This window comes from Uloborus diversus, chromosome 1 (assembly GCF_026930045.1).
Source record: "Uloborus diversus isolate 005 chromosome 1, Udiv.v.3.1, whole genome shotgun sequence".
Classification (NCBI taxonomy): domain Eukaryota; kingdom Metazoa; phylum Arthropoda; class Arachnida; order Araneae; family Uloboridae; genus Uloborus; species Uloborus diversus.
The window spans coordinates 58,361,817-58,385,113 of record NC_072731.1 but is presented as its reverse complement, the minus strand read 5'-3'; the positions used below and the strand labels follow the sequence as shown (position 1 = coordinate 58,385,113).

At 31.7% G+C, this 23,297-nt stretch overlaps 2 protein-coding genes across 2 annotated transcripts in view; one reads left to right on the top strand and one right to left on the bottom strand.

The window, feature by feature from the left end:
• Positions 1–4,665, top strand: part of LOC129234583 (uncharacterized) — a 93,151-nt gene extending 88,486 nt beyond the window's left edge. The window contains exon 10 of the mRNA XM_054868606.1: positions 4,528–4,665. Within this exon, the coding sequence (XP_054724581.1) occupies positions 4,528–4,571 (44 nt within the window). The 3' untranslated portion in view covers positions 4,572–4,665. The remainder of the gene's footprint in view (positions 1–4,527) is intronic.
• A 6,047-nt stretch (positions 4,666–10,712) lies between these two features.
• Positions 10,713–23,297, bottom strand: part of LOC129229892 (gastrula zinc finger protein XlCGF57.1-like) — a 37,909-nt gene continuing 25,324 nt past the window's right edge. Inside the window, exon 2 of the mRNA XM_054864277.1 lies at positions 10,713–13,969. Within this exon, the coding sequence (XP_054720252.1) occupies positions 11,954–13,402 (1,449 nt within the window). The 5' untranslated portion in view covers positions 13,403–13,969 and the 3' untranslated portion in view covers positions 10,713–11,953. The remainder of the gene's footprint in view (positions 13,970–23,297) is intronic.

Genomic DNA, 23,297 nt, shown 5'->3' with positions numbered 1-23,297 from the left:
TTTACATTATTCCGATCTGGACATTTTCGAAATTTATATTTTAGATATAGAAAATACAGTATATTTTTATGTTAGAGTAATCGAGTATTTTTCAAAATGTATACTTTAAGAATTAAAAATTGCATAAACATTTAAGTATAGTTATAACTAAAGAACACGAATTAAAATATAATTGCCAGTATTATATTTATAGCACTGAAATCTATAAATATAATACTGGCCACACCTATAACAGGTGTTGCTCGTACAGGTATAACACCTATACAGGGCCTATTACACCTATACAGCCCCTAACAGGTATAACACCTATAACAGCTGGCCTATTGGCCACACTTATAACATACACAGGAAGTTTTTTTAAGCAACACCCCTAAAGACTGGAGGAGGTAATTTGTTATCGTCAAAGATCATTCATTAATGGCCCTTAGAATCCCTTGTGTCTATATCGGTTGAAAGAAATGTTCCTTTGCCACTTGGTTTGAACCGAGCGCAAAATAGCGGTATGGCTGACCCAAGGCCATTGGTGTACATGAAGCCTCTGTAACATGTAAAATTTTACACAATGAAAGTGAGAGAATGGTCAGTCTGGAAATAGCAACATCTATTCAGGTTCAAAATTACTTTAAATATGAAACTAAAAAAAACTTTCGCATAAAAATGAGAAAATCCGCAATTTTTTCTTCGAAACTCAAAAAAGGGGGCCCTAGGGGCACAGGTTAATATTCATGGATTGACTTAAAATTTTGCAAGGATCCTTTATTTGTATAATGGAACAAATTGAGGGGGCGTCGTGTAAAATATCTACAACTTCAAAAATAAGGACCACCCTAATATATATATATATATATATATATATATATATATATATATATATATATATATATATATATATATATAAAAAATTAAGCAAACAGAATTACAAATATTAAACAAATTATAAATAACAAAAGATGATAAAAAGGAAAAATGCAAACAGCCATTAAGTAGGAATAGATAAAGAGTGAATCCAGAGCTCATCAGCCATGGAGGATTCATTAATAATGGTCAAAAGACCAAAATTTTAACTATAAACTAGAAGAGAATGTTTAAGTTCCAGTACATATAATATAGAGTAACAATGGGCAAACGCACCACTTGCTAAGCTAAAAACAATAAACTAGAGCTCAAACCTAAAACTAAAAGCAGGGGGTTTCGCCTCGACTAATTAGGAAAACAAGTTCCGATAATTAGCCTTCCACGGGACAGTACCTGCCAATAACAAAATTGTCTTACCTTGAAATCCGCGTAAACAAATCCTGTCCATTGTTCAGCCTGATAAAAAAAGCCGATCCATTCGTCAACAAAACATTAAAAATATAAAAACATATCCGGAAATTGGTCCATAGACATACCAGTCACGAGTTTCGCACGTGTAAAAATTTATCCACGGTGATTCATAAAAAAGGTTTGTCACGGTTGTATCATACATTTACAGTTAAACAGTTTCAAAGGAAGCGAAATGTTCATCGAAGGCTATACTTAAGCAGATGTTTTCAACTAGATTTTTAGGGAAGTTATTATTAAAAAGTAAGTTTTTGAGTACTGAAATTTCTTGCTTAAATGCAGAAATGGTATTGCAAATTCTTTCAATTCTGATAGCTTGCGAAACAATAATGCCAATAAAAACCTTTTTACTTAGGCAGGAGGAAAAATCTTGTAAACTGTTAACTGTGAAATTGAATTCACGTCTTTTATCATAGATTGTAGTGGAACAATTTGAGTCAATTTGTATGTTGATATCCAAGAAATTAAAGCTATTATGATTCGAACTGGTCTTTTTGAGCGTTAATGAACTATGATAAATAGTTTTGCTGAGTTCAGAAAAATTAGGAAAATTAATACACAAAAGGTGATCAATGTATCTGCAACAAAGAGGTGTAGAGGAAGGATTGTCAATTAAATATTTTCGTTCATAATATAAAAGAAAAAGGTTGGCTAATGTAGCGCTAAAATTAGCTCCCATTGCTATGCCATTAATTTGTAGAAAACATGAATTACCATTTTTGAAAAAATTATTGAGAATACAAAATTTAAAAAGACCAAGAAAAAACATTTCAGTAAAATCAAGGGAATCCTTGACTGAATTGAAAAGTTCTGAAACAGAGGAAAAAAGTTCAATGAGTGGGATATTGGGGAAGAGGTTTTCAAAATCAAAAGTTTCTAAGTAATTTATATCAAGCATATTAAGTAAATTGATGACTTCAACACTATTATTAACAATCCAGAACCAATTCATTTGTTGAAGTTTAAGTTGTTCAAGAATTTTTTTGAGAAACTGTTCAAGCTTTACACTCAGATTTTTTCCAATGGTGTTGGTGGCAGAGCAAATAAAGCGAAATCCAACAGGTGTTTTATGAAATTTTGGAATTGCATATAAGTAAGGTAAGTTAACAGAATCAGGACGTGGCAATTTAAAAAGTTTGTAAGCAGCAGCAAATTTTTTGATGATGGAGGATTCATTAAGTTTGGAGGAAACATAAGTGGTGGTTTTTTCTAGTTCATTTTTCAAAATATTAGCATATAATTTTTTGCAGCAGAGAGAGTAATTAGAACTGGCTTTATCAACAACTGTAAAGACAAAAGCTTTTTTTAAATCATTGATGGCATTATTTTCATCAGCAGAAAGATGGAAGTATGAAGAATCTGTGTTAACAATATCACGTAAACGTGATTTCAGTTCAATTAAAAAGTGGTGTCTATATTCAAGAAATGCATTAAGTGGAACATTAAAACAATAGGAGATTTTTCTTAAAAAATATTCAAGTTCAAATGTAAGCTTATTAAAAGCTTTTAGGAAATTAATACGAAAATTAGGCCGATATTTAGTACCCAAACTAAAAAGTTTAATGAGTTTTTTTGTTTTGTAAAAAATTCAAATCACCGGTCAGAATATGACCAAAATCAGAGTTGAAAAAGATGGAATTAGAGAAATTAGCACAATTACAATCAAAATTCAAATATTTATCAAAATATTTTGCAACTTCTTGATAGTTTAGTATTTTTTTCGAGAAAGGAGGATTGAATTTGTAGCTGAAGACAATTTGTAGATCCTTGATGGGAAAAAAATCCAAAAGTTTACTATGTAGTTTAGAAAAGTTTAAAAAGTCGAAGGATTTTTGCAAAAAACTAAAGGTGCAGTAGTAAGTTTGATGCTGTTGAGTAGAACTCGTAGTAGAGGCTCTTGGTGTGGTCTTTTCAATATTTTTCACTTTTATTATATATATATATATATATATATATATATATATATATATATATATTGCGCTTGAAGAGAGAATAGCTTATGTTTCCCATTATCTGCTCTAAACACTGCAACTTTTTAAGCTCGAATTCAAAAACCATTTTGAACAATTATACCGAAATAAAAAAGGGACTGTTAAAAGCGCTTTTGAACTGATTACTTGATTTGAATCATAGAAAGCTCAAAAACCTGCATCATTTGAAAAGTTTAATCCTCAATATTAATTTGTTAAATTTATTTGCTAAACTTTAATTTTAAAATTACTATTATTTTGTAATGTTTTTTGAAAAAGCATGCATTATGACAGAGAAGGTATGTTAAGAAATAGTCTTAAATTAAAAAATAAAATGAGCGAGAACGACTATATACTGAATGCTGTTACGCATCTCTTATTTCTTTTCTACCACCCGTTGCACTTGCAAAGAGCAGTTTCACGGTTTTCAAGAATTTTTGAAGAACTGTGAAGAGAGAACACTGGACCCTCTTTTGGAAGGATTGCAACAATTTGGCCTGTTATCCTTCTTCTTTTGGCGAGCATCTAACCAGAGATTTACAATTTTGCGTGATCAGTAATGGCGGACACATTGTACCTGCTTTTAAAGTTTGATTCCTTTGACAAAGGAAGTGGCTACAATGGCTAATCTGACAGGTGACGTCTCTCTCGAGGGAGGGGAACTCTGGAAGAAATTGGATGTAGCTAAGGCTAACAATATTTTTTGTCCACTTTCAAAGCATATTAGTGTAAATAATTGGTCCTAAGGAATCCTAAAAAAACATTTAAAAATAAACTCATGAAAATTTTGTGAAAAACGTATGTGGGGGGGGGGGCTTTAAAATTTACGGTGCACCCGAAACCGACATTGAATGTGTTCATGGCCGAAAATGACATGTTGTGTTTGAGATTTCAATCCTTTTGCATCCTGTAAGTCCCTATGCTACCTTTAATCTGCTCATTTTAGTTTTTATTTAATACTATTTTTTACTGGGTTTTTGTTATTATTAAATCATTGGTAATTATTATTTTGTCGCAATAATTCATTTTATTATTTGCATTGTATTTTTAATGCATTATTTTATAATATTGATTTTTGTACCTAACTCTTATTGTATTCATTTTCAAATCATGTGAAGTTAAGCTTTTTTCAAACTGGCTCTTTCATGCCTGATTTGATTTACAGAAAAATCATTATGTTTGAATTGTATTTGTTTTAGAAAAATCCTGAGCTATACTATTTCTTCTCTTTCAGATTCACTGTTGAAGAAATCTATTGAAATACTAAATTCCTCATGAAAATATATTCCTTTTTTTTTATAAAATAGTTGAACTTTACAATGAAATATAGAAGTTCTTGTAGTTAAAATTTTGTAGTTTGTTTACATATTTTTATGGGCTCTTGTAAATTTGTTCTATTGAAATTTTTTTTAAATGATCTATTGCTTCATTTACGAGGAAAATGAAAAAAAGAAAATTTTATTTGTAAAATAATTTTTCATAGATTTTTTTTATTTCACATAAATGTATATCAATAACTGTATAAAAAATAACTCAAAAGAGTTTTTTAATTTACTTCAGTAATATTAATTAGCTTGCTGTTATATAAATTCCAAGTTTATTGTTATATATCAAGTTCAAATTTACCGCAAAAATTACTTATGCTGTAGCGGTTTTCATCCTCTAAGGTTTGCGACTTTACTGTATTAATTCCATACTGTAAGATTCCATGTTGTTTGTTTATATTTAAGCAGATAAACAAATTAATGAATGAGATTAGAATACAGTCCCCCACCCCCCAGTTTCGCCGATACAAAATTTGCTTCCTTCCTGTTTTTCAGTTTTGATATATTTAAGGGGGAAGAAATGTTAAATGTCTTTATTGGTTTGCTTATTTTCTAAATTAATGCATTTTTCACAAACATAACACATTATGAATTGAAAATATATGAAATATGTGTGTGGATATCCATGTTTTACAGTAATTTTTTAACAGACAAAATATTTGCAATTTAAGCAAGACTTTTGAAATGAGCTAAGTCCGCGCTCATAGGCAGTCGCTGAGGCACATTTGTGATAGCACCGATGAGACGTCGACTACAGTTGCATACATCGACCGACACATTCAAATTTAAAATAGTTAATGACTTACGGGTTTTTTTTATTGCTTGATCATAACATACATTTTGTCTTTTTAATGAACTTTTTAACAAAACTAGGTATTATAAAACACGACAAAGAGTTCCATCAAAAGAAAGATAAATCACCCAACAATTAAAATTATCCCATAAAACGTTATTAATTCATTCACTTATTTATTTTTCTTCATGTACTAATTAATGAATTAATTTAATTATTCATTTATTGTTTCATTATCGTTTTGTCTATCTTTCAACCTTGTATTTACTGATTTATTTGATCAAAAATACTTTTTATAATCAAATAGAAATTTTTTTTATGAGAAAAATATTAATTTTTTCAGTTTGCCCCATGAAAAAAATTACTGAAAAATTCATTTTTTTTTTTTTAAGGAGCAAATTTACTACCAAAATAAAAAATGTTTCAATGCAAATTTTTTTACAAAATATAATTTTCCTTCTTTCTTTACTGTAATTTTCAAAACAAATTTCTAATTTGTTCACTTTGAAAAATCTGTCATTATAACTATTTCAGTTAGCCCCACATTCCCCTATGCATAGTATTACCAATAGACCATATACAACGAAAAAAGTAATAACAAATGCATAGGTAGGGGGGAGTACTAGATAATTCCACAGTACGATGAGAACAGAAAAAAAATGCTATACTTTTTTATAATGAGGAAAAAATGAGGCAGTAATATTCCTTCTTAAAAAATTTGCAAAATAAGCGACTTGGAAGTCACCAACAGTGACATAGCTGGGGGGGGGGGCAATTTCACACTATTGATGCGAAAAAATTAATGCGTTTTCCCAATAAGGAAATTATCCTTTTGCTCTATTACTGGAGGTAAAAAAAAAAGAAAAAACGGTCTTCGAATTGTTAGGTTTTTGTTCGACTATGATAATCAATTCACCCTAATACAAAACATGTGTTTTTCTTGTGGATATCTCAGCACTATTGTTTGTTTTTTCTCTTTCTTCGTCTGCAGCTACAGACTGAGGGAGGTGGTAGTGTAAAGGGGCCATGTTTTTTTTCTTTTTGCTGTTAAGGTTAGCTATTACAGAGGAAACAATAAATTTCATAATCCTAAGTTACATGATGAAGCTACCACTTGATTTAAAGTAAGTTCCTAGGAAACCACCCCATTAAAAAAAAAAAAAAAACACTTAAGTGACAAGGAGAGAGGTCTCGAATGGTGAGCGATATCTTGTTCATTTTCAGGATAGCATTATCTGTTTCAACAATTGCCTTGATTGGTCATTGACTACAAAATGTTCACTAAGACAGAATGAATTTTAAGTTCATTTCATTAAAAAAAAATTATTCATAACTCAAGTATTAATTGCTTGTACTGTATTATATCAACTAATTCCTTTATACAATGAGTTTTAAATTTAGTCATTCATTTTAAGGAAAGGTTTTTTAATTAGTAAAATGATCGCTAGGCAACGCCTTTAACATTTCGACCTCTATTAGTGGAAAAGAGAATCATCCAAATTTGGTTATATAGCAGTACCGGATGGGGGGGGGGGGGTGAGTCTTGCTCATACCCCAGGTGGTAACTCCCGAGTTTGTCAACATTAGGTGAGTCGCTCAAGCACGAATCCAAAAACCAAATTTAACCTAAATTTGCGGTTCCAAACATAAAACCCCAAATTTATGCTTTTTCCTACTGTCAAAGTTTAAAATGCATTTTCTGGACTTTTAATTTTGAAAAATTTCCGGAATAGAACCACTTATCATCCCTTCCTCCCTTAATTTGGCCAAACATAGCCTAAAACAGCATTTTGGGGGCTCCATTTTCACCCCCTCCCCTTTTTGTTGTATCAAGTGTGCTAAAGATATCTTTAAAATGTGTTTTAAGAATGAATAATTTTGTCCCACCGAAGACAGCTTAAAATTACGCTGTTAAACCATTAATAAATGTCATATTTCGGAAAGAGCAACCGAATTTTCCTATCCCTTAACGTCACCAAACAGCAAAAAAGTGCAGTTTTAGGCGAGTCTCAAAACATTTCTAAGGGATAATGCCCATCCCATCCTTTCTTTTAGCCTAATATTGATTGAGTTTTCATAACTTCAATACCAACAAATTCCTGAAGGCGGTTAAGCTCTGACCCTTCCTGTATAATGATTAAAGATAGTCCTAAGTGTATTTAGGACATAAAATTCGCCCTCTCATCCAATGTCTCCAAAAATAGTTTAAAGTTAGGTTTTTTAAACTTAAAACTTCAGAAAAATTCTAAGGCAAGGACCCCAGATGTGCACGAAATCAGCTAATGTCATCATAGTTGACTTCAAATTTCATTTTTAGAAATTTCTGAGGGAAGACCACAAATCTTTTTTTTCTCAATAGTGAAGAGCTTAAAATGAGCAACAGTTTCAAAAAAGATTTTGGGTGGGAAACTCCTCTCCGAACTCTCTCTCTCATAATGTTGTCCGTCAAACAACGGCTGAAGTCGCATTTTTAGGACATCATTTTTAAGAAGTTTCAAGGGGAGATGGAAAAACCATCTGATTTCCCCCAAATTTTTGGAAACATTTTGGCCACCTTCTTACGATTTCAAGTTTAAAAATATTTCGGGAGGAAAATCCACTCTTTGTTGGAGTTAGAAGAAGCTGGTGTGAATACTGGTCTAAAACAGGTTATATTAATACAACTTAACTAGGTCATTTTAATGTATTAAATTTTATTATTTATTAAGTTTAATTAATCCTAATATAAGTATTAAATTTATAACAGTTTTGAAATAGTTAAGTTTCCACTAACTTACGGCCGATTTTGTGCTTTCTGTCGACACTTAAAGCAGGGGTGCTCACCAAGGGGGGGGGGGGGGGGGGTCATGGTGCAGACTGCGCCATTGAAATTTTTAGGGGTATATTTCTCATTTGGGTAATTCCATATCAAATCAACCTATGGTCAAAACGTCATGTCTTTAGATTTTGCTCATTTTTTGTTCCAATGAAGTATTACCACAACAGAGAAAATATACAAAGTTTTGGATTTTTTCACTCATTTGTTTTCAAGTTATAATATTTTAAAGTTTTGACGAAGTTGAAAATTTTTCCTGACACATTTTCTTTAAACGGCCGTAATTAAAAAACTATTTGACTCAAAGAGTTAAAACTGGTAGTGTTTTGTCCTGTATTTAATAAGGATTTATAAAATATATGACATGACCTAGTTCTACCTTTTTCTTTTTTTGAATATTTTTTTGAAAAAAAAAATTTTTAATTTAAAAAAACTCAAAATCGAAATTTTAAATTTTTTTGAAAAAAATTTATGTTATTAAGTCATACTTTAGCAACATTTATGCAAAATTTCATGATGGCATTATTGTGGTATCATAAGAAAAAAAAAATATTTCCTCTTTCAACATCTTTATTCATGTAACAATTCATACTGCTGGATCATCCAAAGGGGGTGGAGGGATGGCAAAGACTGTGCCATTAAGATTTTTAAGGGGATGTTTAAGAGACATTTTTCTCTGTAAAGAGGTTTCATTCTTGTGGGGGGGGGCTGTACAGTATTTGGGGAGGTGTTATTGGCACCCTTGGCTTGATTCCTTTATATATATATATATATATATATATATATATATATATATATATATATATATATATATATATATATGCAGGTTTTTTTAAATAGCCAAGAATTAAAATTTATTAACTGAAAATATATTAGTCTAGTTATCGATGGCCAAATGGTCCATAATTGAAAGTGTTGAAATCTATTCAGTAAAGCAAAGTTCTCCAATCAACATTTTTTCAATCCTATGTTCATGGGTTGATACAGTAGAAGGCCTTGACCATCATGAGTCATGCTTCAGCACGTACATCCCTGCTACCAATCCCCTAAGTAGCCATTCCCACTCATCAGCTGCCTGCTGTAACGAACCCTTAGGCTTTCTCCTGGTGTAATATGAAATCCGTATGCTTTCTCCCACTACAGAGGCATTGAAATCTTCAGTACTTCAGTGTCTGTTCTTGGAGAGTGAACATTCTACTGCTTGCTTTCTTTGAGAAATTTTCTTCCAAGTTTTATTGTTATTTTAATGTTAAATTTATGCATATTTTTGTTGTTAAGAGCCAACTTTCAGTTGAAAATGGATAAACAGTGGAGCATATTTTGCTACAATCCATTTAAAAAGGAAGGACATTGGGTGAAAAAAGATCTAAGAACTGCAAGCTTGTGGATGACAACACTAACATATGGCATTGAAGAAGGAATGAAAATTTGTACTGCTTGTCGCATACAATTAAGTAAGCAAAAACATTCTTCAGTTCCTGAAACTGATGATGTTATGAGTGAGTTCAGCAAAAATCCAAAAGCAGGCTCTAGTACAGAGGATCCCGAGTTCATAAGCCCTCATAATGGGGATGTACAGTTTGAAGAAATTGTGGGCTATATTACTTGTGCCTATGACAGCAAATGGTGGATAGGATATGTAATTTCAAAAGATCAGGTAGAAGAAGAAATCCAGGTTTCTGTCCTTCATCCTAGCGAACCATCATCATCATTCATTTATCCAAGAAAAGCAGGCATTTTTTTGACCATTCCTAAAAATTTTGTTCGGTGCAAATTACATCCTGTCACTGCTACAAGCAGAACATACCAAGTCTCGAAAGAGGAGATGGCAAAAGCAACTGAAATCTTACATAAGAAGAAAGTATATCTATACTATAGGACTTACAAATTGAGTTCTATAGTAGCAAAATGAGTTACACACATCTCAAACTGCTTCTTAATGGGCTTAAAAAAATATTAAATTTTATATTGTAGCAATTAAATTATATATAAATAAAACTTAAATTTGCTTTTAAAATATGGCTAAAAAAGCTTAAGTAACTTTTAAATTAAAGTTTTCAAATTTAAATAAATTTTGGATTTTTTATTCCATAATAAATATTTTTTCACTGAAAAATTGTTTGAACTTGTTAATATGCTTGCAATACTGCCAAGTACTTGTTTTTCTACGCAATAATCCCGGTTTAAACTTTAACTACTTTTCATTGGAACAAATGTTTTTTACAAATAAAATTAAAGCAACTGTTTGAAAGAGATTTTTTTTTTCTCCATGATACCACAAAAATGCCATCATGAAATTTTGAATTTATGTTGCTTAAAGAAAACCAAGTACCCTGTTTTTTTTTTTTTTTTTTTTTTGTTTTTTTGTTTTTTTTTCCCCAAGAAAATTAAAAATTTTGGTTTTTTAATTTTTACAAAATATTTTTTTTTAATAAATGAATTTTTTTTTGTAGCTAGATTTTGTTATATATTTTTTAAAACCTCCTAAAATACTGAACAAAACAGCACAAGTTTTAACCTTTTAAGTCAATTAGTTCTTTGATAATAGCCTTTTAAAGATTAATAAACAATGTAAAATTTATGATGCTTCCAGAGTTAAAAAAAATTATAACTTTGGAAAGAATTGTTGAAAAAGTTTGAAACTTCAGATTTGTCATCATGGAGGTGTGTATCCTAGACAGATAAAAAATCATTACATTCTAAAGCATTGACCTTAAAAATTTATTTTTTATTGGTTGATTTGACATGGAATGATCCATTAAAGCACTTTTGAAAGAGGAAAAAAAAAATTTCTGCATGATACCAAAAGAATGCCATCTTGAAATTTTGAATAAATGTTGCTAAACAAAGGCTAAGTAACATATATTTTTTTCAAGAAAATTAAAAATTTCGATTTTGAATTTTTACAAATTAAAAAAAACTTTTTTATTAAAAAAATTATAAAAATTTTTTTTTTAGCAACTGGGCTTTGTTATATATTTTTGAAAACCTTATAAAAGACTGAACAAAACAGCAAGAATTGTAGACTTCTAAGTCAAATAGTACTCTAATAATAGCCCTCTTAAGATTTTAATCAATGCAAAATTTCGGATTCCTCCAAAATTTAAAAAATGCATAACTTTGCAAAGAATTGTTGAAAAAATTTGAAACTTCAGTTTTTTCATCCTGGAGGTAAGTATAATAAACAGACAAAAAATCATAACAATCCAAAACATTGACCTTCAAAATTTATTTTTTATTGGTTGATTTGATATGGAATGACCCATTTGGGGGGTCTCCACGATATTGAGAGAGTGCACCCTAGCCCTTAGGGGGGTGGGCACCCCTGCCTAAAGGCATTGAAGTTCAAGAAAATTGTTGTACGTAAGACTACATCCTTGAGCATGACCCCCCTCCCTCAAAATGAAATCCTGCACTGCCCTGTCTGTATATAGCTGCACCTTACTAGGGTTACTAGTGTTATTTCTTACACCAAAACTGACGAGAGGTTCTCTTACCATTTGTACTGATTTTCTCTAAATTTTTAATATTGGTACTTGCCTACCTCCTTTTATGTCTCATTGCCTCTTGTCTGTCATTGGTAGAACAGCATAGTACAGTAGTCATAGCAGAAACAAACACTACAATTTTATTTTCCATTAGTGTATGCTTACACACATATAAATAAATCGCAAAAAAAAAAAAAATCAGGTAAAAGTATTTTTCAGAAACCTAGTTTAATAAAAAATTAAGGCACGATTTTTCCAAAAGTAATAGCAGCCATTATCTTTTTTGAATGCTCTCTAAAATGTTGAGAAAGATCAAGTTTTGAAGCAAAAGTTTTTTCACATTTTTTACAGGCAAAAACTTTTTTCTCTTTAGCATTTGATTTTACTTTTCTCTCATGAAATCTCAAATGTTGTATGAACAACTTTTTCAAAAAAAATTCTTCTTCACAAATTGTGCAAGAATATTTTTGTTCCATTTTATGAGTTTTTGAATGTTTTAAAAATTCAGATTTTGTGGGGAAAGTTTTCTTGCAACTTTCACAATCAAAATACTTCATCTCGGAATGAAGCTTGACATGTCTCATTAAATACTGTTTCGAATTATAAGTCTTTTTACACATTTCACAAGTGAAAGGTCTTTCGCCAGTGTGGGTCTTAATGTGTTGATTAAGATTATACTGTCTAGGAAAACCTTTTCCACAGTCTGTACAGAAGAAAAGATTTTCGCCTGTATGCAACCTTAAATGTACATTAAAATAATCTTTCGATGTGAATCTTTTCTGACAATATTCACATAAAAATGGCTTTTCTAATGAATGAGTATTAACTAAGTGCCTAGTTAAATGTTCTTTTCTAGAATATGATTTATCACATTTTCTACATTTATGAGTTAAAATATCTTCACCGGTGTGAGTCTTTACATGTTTATTAAGTTCAGATTTGTGAGTAAAGCTCTTGCTGCAGTATTCACAAGAATGAGGTTTCTCGCCGGTATGGATTTGCAAGTGGCTGTTAAGGTGACCTTTTTGAGTGAACCTCTTCCCGCATAAGTCACATCCAAACGGTTTTTCTCCGGTATGAGTTCTGATATGTTTTACAAGATCACTTTTAGTAACAAATGCTTTCTTGCATGTGTCACATGCAAAGTTCTTAGTTCCCAAATGGCACAGCAAGTGAGTCTTTAAAGCATTCCTTGAATAAAAAGCCTTGGTACAGATGTGACAGGAGTGCGACTTTTGTCTTTCTGTATGTATCTTCATATGCCTGTTTAAATAAGGCATATCCCCAAAAGCTTTTCCACAAATTTTGCAAAAATAGGATTTTTCTCCACTGTGAGTTCTCATGTGTCTAAACCAATCAGTTTTCTTAAAATAAGACTTGTCGCATTGATTGCAAGAATATCGTTTTTCTGTCCTGTGAGATCTTAAATGTGTCTGGAGTGAATCATGACGAGTATAAGTCTTATCACAAAGTTTACATGCATAAGGTCTTTCTCCAGTGTGAATTTTTAAATGGTTGGCTAGAGAATTTTTTCGATTAAAATTTTTGTTACAGATATTGCAAGAGAAGAGTTTATCATCTGCATGCAGCTGTAAATGTTCATTGTATTCATTCCCACAATTAAAAGATTTAGAACAGTGATTGCACCAGGGTAAACTTTCAGCAGATGGATCACTGTCACTTTTCATATTGAAAGCTTGTTGCGACCAAGATCAATTATTAACCCAATTTTCATTGATTTGAAATTTAGAAAAAGTACAAGTTCCTTTTTTTTTACAAAAAACTAGGTACAAAATATTACATTTGTGCCAAATAAAATATGCTTAATGTATATATACAATTGTCAAAACACACTAACACAGTAACTGCTTAGCAATAATGACATTTTTTTAAAGTTACATCTTGAGATACATTTAATATCTTCTATTTCTGCTAAACTTACTTTTTCCCACTATTAATGATTATTAAAAATTTTAAATTTGAATAACTAACAATGCATAAACTAATTTCAATCCATTGTAATAATTATAAAGTATTTTTAAAATAATTTAAACACAATAAAGTGGCATAAATAAGAGTCTCTTTTGGCATTTGAAATACATATATTTATATTATTAGTCCATTTCCAAACCGAAGCACCAAAACTTCTTTCATATTCTAAGAGCTTAATTCTTAGAAAACCTTAATGGGCAAACTTTTCAGATAAGATTTACATCACCAATTGCATATCAATGAGGACATCCACCTCTTCTTACCTGAAATTGAAAGATGAAAAATAATTCCATGACATCCATTAGCAATAAAATCAGAAATTTGATGATAAAAAAACTAGATGTATGTTACAAAATTTTTAATGTAGACAAGCACTTAACATAGACAATGAATCCTTTAAACCTGCCTATTCTTACTTTTGAGCACCATCAGATTGCTATAAACCTCCATTTATTAACAAGCAACGATAAAATTAAAAATTAGAAAAAAAATTCGACTGAGCCACAACTGTAGAATCAAGAGGGAAAACTGAAAATAACTTTAAAAAAGCCTTATATTAGTCAAAAACAATCAAGTATGAAATTTGCGATTAAATGGAGACCTGGCAACAGGTAAAATTTTAAAATCATAGCGTTTTATTTCCTTGTCAGCCAACAATGAATTTGGTTATGGAATGCATGAATAAAGGCTTAGCCGTTATTAAAATCTGCTTTAACAAAACGTTATAATTCGAATTCTATGAAACATGAAATTCCAAACACATTTTATCAGACGCGGAAAAAAATCTCGTTATTTTGGTATTAAATTTTAAAAATTTTAACTACATTTTCACCGCGAAAATTGCGAAAAACATTTTAGAGGTTTTTTAATTAATATCTTCGTTAATTACTGTCATCCAAAGATGCAACCTAGCTAAGAACACTCTCGATCAACTCTCCTTTCGAACAAAATCTTTTTTTTTTTTTTCAAAATTGGTCGCTCCGTTTAGGCGCTACAGTGCCACAGATGGACACACAGACACATCAAACTCATAACTTCCTTCTTTTGTGTGCCGGGGGTTAAAAAAAAGGGCAAATATCCATGTGACTGGAGTGCAATAAAGCATGCTTTCGACAAAAATTGCATGTGGCAATTTTCATTTGTTTCCATTTTTTAAATTATGTTTTACTAATTGATTTTTAAGTGGTAAAAAGTTATTTGTAAAATCACATTGAAAATGTGACCTTTTTACCACACAATTTCAATTTTTACAGACATGAATTGATGGACAAAACAGATAACAAAGACCTCAAATATGTTAGATTGTTTCATTGCGTTGAACTTAATGAAAAGATGGACTGTACTTTTATATAAAGCAATTAAATTTTGATGATTTCCAGAAACAATATTTAAATATTTTTTTGGCTCAGTAACACATACCTAATGAAATACATTTTGTTACTGAGCAAAAAAAAAAGGTTTTTTGTATTATTTCTAAAAACCTTCAAATGTAAATGCCTGCTGCCAGGAAATGGATTTTTGTTGAATGGTATTTTGATCACTATTCCAGAAATTGTGTAATCCTGCCTCCTAGTACATTTTATTTTTTAATCAGAAGTGACGCATGGCACAGACTGCCTAGACTTTTCAGTGAAGGGGAGGGAGTATTTGAGAGAGTTCTGAAAATTGCTGTGGTAGTCAATGTGTTAAAGAGGGACTTACCCATGAACTGGTGGAAGAAATGCGTAGTCTTTGTTTTTAGATTTAATTGCATTTATAGTATGTTCTATATCAACTATTTTTCAGAAATTTGCTTTAAAGTTTAGTTGCAAATTTTCTTCTTGGTTGGCATTCACAAATAAAAATTGTTTTAGAATTTTTATGCTTTTAATCACTTGATTAGCTGTGGGGACATCTTCCATTAATTCTTTATTGTCTTCATCATTATCATTGAAAGTGGATGTTAAATAAAGTATCGAAGTAATTCGTGATGTGATGTGATGAGACGATACATATGTTATCAACATCTGAAAGATTTTTAAGACGCGTCAGCAGCAGCTATTCCTTAACTTTTGTGAAGGGCAGGCCCAGATCTGCATACCCGCAGTGCAAGGGCACATCCTTAAAAGGCCTAATGGACAAAGAAAGGAAAAAAAAAACTAGCACTAAGACTTATTTGCAAATATACACTGCTCACCTCATTGAGGCCCTACAGATTTTGTTGCAGGAGCTCCCTAAATTTATAGATATGAGCCTGGAGAGGGAAGATCGTTGAGGGATTGTGAGAGGGTTTCCTTCGAACATCCATTGGACTATACGATAGGACAGAAAGAATTCTTGAGCAGCTTCTAACAGTTCCAAAATAAAATTGTCTTCAAAAACAGAAATAAAAAATAGAAAGTGCTTGTGCGAGTCTTGTAGGTGAAAAACTATTTTGAACTGTTTGTAGAAAAATGTATTAAGCAGAGTTTTTGAAAATGGGTTACATAAAATCTAAAATATTTTAATATTATCAGTATAGCAATTTTCGGGCGCCAGCAGAAAATTGCATTCGAAGCGGGATAATGTGCGAAACGGTCAACGTAAAATCGTGGTTCTAGTGTACAGTGAAACTTCTGTGAGTGACCACTTCTATATAGCATCCACCTCCATTAACGAGCACTTTTCTGAGGCACTGATTTTCCCCCGTATATCACTAATGCTAAAATACCTCTGGGGTAGACCATTAAAACCTCTCACAACGACTGCAAATCATAAACCTCAGCATTAAAAAATATAGGAATTTTTGTTAGAGAAAACTGAAAAAGAGAGAGATAACAAATGAAAAGCAATAGAACATGGAGTTCAGGCTTGGAGTAATCGTAATCTGCGTAATCGATTACATTTTTGTGTAATTGTAATCATAATCATAATCTGTCAATGAGACACTCGTAATCTTGTAATCGTAATTTTAATCAAGTGTTTCTTGCATAATTGTAATTGCAATCTAAGTTTAGATAATCGTAATTTTGTTCCATAATCGTGTAATCCCGACTTGCTGAAAGTGAAAACTTTCAAGTTGCGTTTCTACAATGCTATGCAGACGATGGGATCTGGACTGAGGAAAAGATAAGACTTCAATAGAAACGTACAAAGGACTAGACAGCAGAGCCTTTAGGCCCTGCTGTTAAAAGGGCTCGTTGGCGAAGGGTCATAAACATTCCGCATCTTAGTGGGTTTTGTACCCTGTAGGTGTCATTGACAGAAACGCGTCCCCGAGTCGGAGTGGTGATCAATTTTCCTTTTCATCTGTGAATGATAGACAAACAAGCGGAGCTACCGCCTCGGAGAGAGAACAATATCAACAGTGCTGTACGAACACATGTTTTCGTTTCGACAAAGTTCTAAAAAAACAGTTTTATGCCTTTGGTGTTTTTTTTTTTACTTTCATTGGTGGAAGAGGAGGAATTTTGTCAAAAGAAGAGCGCATTTGGATTAGCACTTCAGTGCTCATTCACACGCACTGTCTTAGCGGTTCTTTGATTTTTGTGATGACATCACTCTGGCAAGTGATTTTTCAAAATATTTTCACATCTAATTTAATCTTAAATTTATGCTTTATATTTCAGTGCTGATACTTTTTAATAGGTATATAAGAGAAAAAAAGTTTGTATTTAAAAATGTTAAAAATATTAGTTTTAACCTTTGTAAAAACATTTGTTTTTGAAACTGAGATATAAAAATATCATTATAAAATGCTTATGCATGTGGGGGAAAAAATAATGCCTGGAAATCATAGCAAAACTTATTATACTCATTTTTACTTTTTAAAGTGCTTTCCAATTATATTGCTTTAAGAGTGTTCAAACACCATCTTCAGGACCTCCTGACCAAAAATTTGCAATACTCTAATACAACAGTAAAAAAGCTGTTGTCAGCACCAACTTCTAGAATGAGTCACTATGAAGAATCGGAAGCATTTCAAGTGGTTTCATTTTTAGACCCAAGGCTCAAATGCAACTAGTATGATTCAAGCACAAAAAAATAAAATAAAAGAAATTATCAAGGAAGAAATAGTGTCTAACAAAGACTGTCATAACATTTGCACTGAATCAGAAGATAAGAACACAAAAGATGTCACCAAAACAGCCTGCAAAAAAAGGGAAATTGTTCGCATTTTTAGAAAAAACCAGCCAGCACTTACAAAAATAATAATTCCTTAAAACAGGAGAAAATCGAAAGCGAAATAAATGCGTATGAAACTAGCGCACCAAATGAGCATAATATTGATCCTCTAGAATACTGGGGATCCTTCATGTATACCCATTACTGAGCAAAATTGCTCCCAAGTACTTGTCAATTTGTGAATCATCTGCACCTGTTGAGCGGTTATTCAGTATTGCCTGAAAGTTTTATACCTCACAGAGAATGAGGATGAAACATGATACATTTAAAGCATTGGTATTATTAAAATGCAATAAAAAATTGTCTTGATTGCAGTATTTATTTTGAACATTTATTTTCTTATCATTTATTTATACTATTTGAATATATTTTAATACTATGCATGTTTTGCAAAATTAAATACAAAGGTTTTTTTTTTTTTTTTTTTCAAAAAATAGGTTGAATAAAATAATATTATAGCAAATTGTAGAGAATAGAATGTAGAAATATAGTACATAAATTTTAGAAACTGTATTGGTTGTATGAAAAATAATGAAAATTTAAATCATGTACAAAATGCATTATAATGTGGCAAGTCATTTGGATATAGGACACCTAATTACCTGTGCAGGATATATGGTCAAAATAGTTATGTAGCATTTAAAAGCACAATCAAAAATCATAATTTTTTAACTATGACATTGTTGCCACAAAATAATAATGAGAATAATATAGTATATGTGTGCATGTATTTTCCTCTCACGAGTCTGTAATCGTAATCAAAATCGTAATCGGCGCATCGTAATTGTAATCGATTACATTTTTGACATAATCTAATTGTTGCTGTAATCCTAATTACGTTCTGGCAGAGGATTATAATTGTAATCATAATTGTAATCTCCTATTTTTCGAGCTGGTAATCATAATCGTAATCGATTACATTTTCTCGTAATCAACTCCAAGCCTGATGGAGTTCATACACAGACCAGTTTCCTCAAGTTGATAAAGGGGGAAAGAAACCAGAATAAGGGATTAAAATCTATTCTCCTGTGAGTCCAAATGTGTTCCTTTCTTGCCCTCTCTACTTTGAACCTCAAAAATGTCACAAAAAGAAGTGCGTTGTTTTTCGAACCCTTGGGAAGCTAAGGTGGCACATGCAAATCTCAAGGCAAGTCAAGCGTGCGCCTTTCATTGAGGGAGGTTGATAAGAATAGAACTTCGTTAAAAATTTGTTTCTTGGAATTTCTTGGTTGCCTACGTTAGAGGGGATTAGAATGGAGCATTTCTAGTTCATCAGACAGCACAAAATCTATTTTTTGTGCCTTTGAGTAGCTCAAGAATTGGATTCAGTGAATACATCACAGTCAAAATTTCAAAAAATCGAGTTATCTCACGCTCGAGAAACATGTAGAAATCATAAACTTACACGAGAAAGGAAAATCAGAAAGGAAATTAGCGTTAAAATTTTTTTTTTGTCTTTCAGGCCCAAAGAATCCAATGAGGAAAATGAAAGTGATGAAAATGAGGAGTTGAGGGATACTGTACGACCAAAGCTGTCAGCACACAATAAATTCTAACAGAAATAGATAATCTTATCTTATACTAATAATGACATATTAGTAATTTATTTTTGCAGCTGAAAACTAAACTAGAAACTAAAGTTGTTTTAGGAAAGATAAAGAATCTGAAGCAAACGAATCTCTTCACATATTTTAAAGCTATTACAGGGGCTAAAACTGTTTGCAGGTTCAAAAATACTGACTTTACTAACCAAAATTTATAAAATACTGACCATATACTGAGTCTAAAATTTAAAAAACTAACAAACTTTGGCGAAACAAAAAAGAGTATCATACATAGTGAAATAGACACTAGCTTTGTTTGTTTGTAATATGCAACAACATAATATACAGCTAATTCAGTACAAATTTTGACTGAAAGTTTAGTTTAATTCTCATATTTATTGTATCATGAATAAAACTTTTCTGAAACTAGGAAAATAAATTAAAAGATCTTGCAACTGTTTAAAATATTATTAAGTGATTGAGAGCACTTTTTCATTCATTTTTTTTTCTTTGAAAATTCAGTGGAAAACAACTTTAAGAAAAATTCTGAAATTAGGAAATACAAGTGCGAAAAATATATAAATTATACACTTTTACCTGTTAATTAAAAACATCTTTTAGTAAAACTCGGGACAAATTTAGAAGATTGTTTTAATTACTAATAAGCAAATATTTTTGCATGTACAGAAACTATTTCCTGTCCCAAAAATATAGATACAAGCATAAAATATAATTCACAGTAAAAATACGAATGGAGGATTTATATCACATATGTGTATAATGATAAACAGTACGGGAAACACAAGTTAGGGTTATTTATTTTAAAAACACCATGTGTTGAATTTATTAAGAAAACTAGAAAGTAGGGTGACCCATAATTACTAACACTTCTTAATTTATGAATTTTTTTTAAGGTTGAGAAACACAGTTACAACTGAAAATATGAAATTATGTTTCCATTACCTTTAGTTGCTACAAACATGGTTTTCCATCGTAAGTATTAAGTTATTCCTGTGTCAGTAGCGTAATTTCAAATTTTCGGCCCCAACGCAAAATCTGACTTTGGGCCCCCTTACTAAAAATTGTATTAATCTGCATTTTTATTAACATTTTTGAGTTTCCCCCCCCCCCCCACAATTTTTTTAAACAATAAGTGATTGCAAGCCATTTTTTGTAACGCAATGGGAAGGGGTCAGTGACTCTCTTCCTGCAATTTTTCGGTATTGAAGTTCGAAAAATGCAATTTCAAAACATCTTCGATGACATTTAAACAACAGGGTGGGGGGAGGGGGGTATCCCTGGAAATTTTTCAAAATTGAACTTCTAAAAATGTTATAGGCCACTTTTAGTGAAGCTAGATTAATGGATGAGGTTTGAAACTCTGCCCTGGAGTTGTTTTGAATTTCCAAAATAGCGATTTTAAGCCTTCTTCAGAAATGTTTATTTTTTTAAAAAGAAAACAATTGGGTACAGATGTGATATACCCCCCCCCCCCCCCCCCCCATTTGGCGACATCCGATTTTTTGCACAAAATTGAAATATTTTTCTCGCCAATGAGGCGATAATTTTTTAAGCATGGCATCCCTGGTGAAACTAACCTGTGTTTGGCAACGCGAAGGCAATCTTGTTCAAACTTGTTTACTTGGTTTTACGCAGGAGAGATATGTGTTGTTTCGTGCAATATACCTTACAGGAAATCTTATTTTGTGTTAGTTTAAATTCAGTAGTTGTGTTTTGAAGTAAAATACAAATACAAAAGTGACGACCAGCAACAGGCTCTGGGCCCAGCTAGACTGGTCCTAGTCAATTTACAATCCCCAGTGAAGATCAATGGCCCTCTTAAAACTGTCTACTCCTTTGCTCATTACCACCTCTTCCGGTAAGCTGTTCCAAGGTTCCACTACACTGCTAAAATAATAATTTTTCTTAATATCCATGTTAGCCTGAGATTTAAATAGCTTAAAACAATGACCCCTTGTCCTGTTTTCAATGCTAAACTTTAGCCCCGTAACATCTTTCGTTTTAATAAATTTAAACAGCTGAATCATGTCCCCTCGGTCTCTTCTTTGCTCAAGACTGTACATTTTTAGCCTTCTAAGCCTGGAATCATAATCTAAGTGGGAAAGTCCACTTATTAGCCTTGTAGCCCGCCTTTGAACCCTTTCCAATACATTAATGTCTTTCTTAAGATAAGGAGACCAAAACTGAACAGCATACTCCAAATGAGGTCTTACCAAACTTCTATATAAGGGCAGAAGAACTTCTTTAGATTTATTTGAAATAGATCTATTGATAAACCCAAGCATCTTATTGGCTTTGTTGCTAGCAATGCTGCACTGTTGGCTAAACTTTAAATCCTGACTTATTAGGACCCCCAGATCAGTAACTTTGTCTGCCTGACTAATGACTGAACCTTGCAAATAATAACTTGTACACTTATTTCCATGTCCTAAATGTAGCACTTGACATTTCCCAACATTAACAGCCATACCCCATTTATCAGCCCACTCCGTAATATGATCTGGATCGTCTTGCAGCTGATTTGCTTGTTCTTCATTTTCTACAGTCCCCATAACTTTGACATCATCAGCAAAACAATTCATGTTCCCAGAAATATTTTTGTGAATATCGTTCATAAAGACAATGAACAAAACAGGCCCTAACACTGATCCTTGAGGAACCCCGCTTAAGACCTCACTCCAATTAGAATAATTTCCCCTTACAACTACTCTTTGTTTCCTTCCGGTCAGCCAATTTTTTACCCAAATGAAAGTTTTCCCTCCCATTCCTATATCAGCTAATTTGCTAAGTAGAGCAACATGCGGTACCTTATCGAAAGCTTTTTGAAAATCAATGTAAACAACATCTACAGGCTTCTTATTGTCCAAAGCCATGGTAACTTTGTCATAGAAATGTAATAAATTAGTTGCACAAGATTTACCTTTCCTGAAACCGTACTGAAAACTAGTCAATAGATTATTAGTCTCTAGAAAATTTACTATCTTAATTTTCATCAATGTTTCAAAAATTTTGCAAACCACCGAAGTTAGACTCACAGGTCTATAATTTCCCGCACTCCCTTTAGACCCTTTCTTGAAGAGCGGTGTAATGTTAGCCAGCTTCCAGTCCTCTGGAACTGTCCCCGAATTATAAGAAGCATTGAAAATGTTTGCGATTACATCTGCTAATTCCTCTGCACATTCAACTAAAATTTTCGGATAAATATTATCTGGCCCCGGAGCCTTAGTCTCTTTAATTTTTTTCAAATGAAGTAAAACGTCATCCCTGGAAAATACAAAGTCCTCAAGCTGTACTATAGCTTGTGTCTTGTTGGTGTCAACTGTTGAGATACAGTTATCGTTAAAAACACTCGAAAAAAAGTTATTAAGAACATTAGCAATAAACATTAGAAAATGCCAGTTTCTTCAAACTTGAACGTTAATTAAAAGTTAACTCCAACGTGGTGTGTATCTGTAACGTGCCATTGTCATATGATGTTTTGTTTTGCACTGAGTGTGAGGACTTATACCATAAAAAGGTAAGTTCTTTATTTTAGAATTAAAAAAAAAAAAAAAACTCTCATTTCCGAAATTCTTTGTTTTTTTACAAATTTTTGGGGGGTTCTTGTAGTTTTTAACTTTATTTTTACTGTATGCAAATTAATTTTGCAAAAATAGTACGGTTATTTTGTTCTAAAAGTTAATTCTTATAGATGTCACGAATTATTTAGACATATTCTATTAACGTGAATCCTTGAGGTACTGAATTTCTGAAAAAAAGTTGACCCCAGCATTTTATAAAAATATAAAGGTGTTATTTTATGTAAAATATAATAGGTATTTTGAGAGCATGTCTGTATATTTTTGTACTGTTTATGTTTAGGATGTTTTGTTGAGACGTTTCT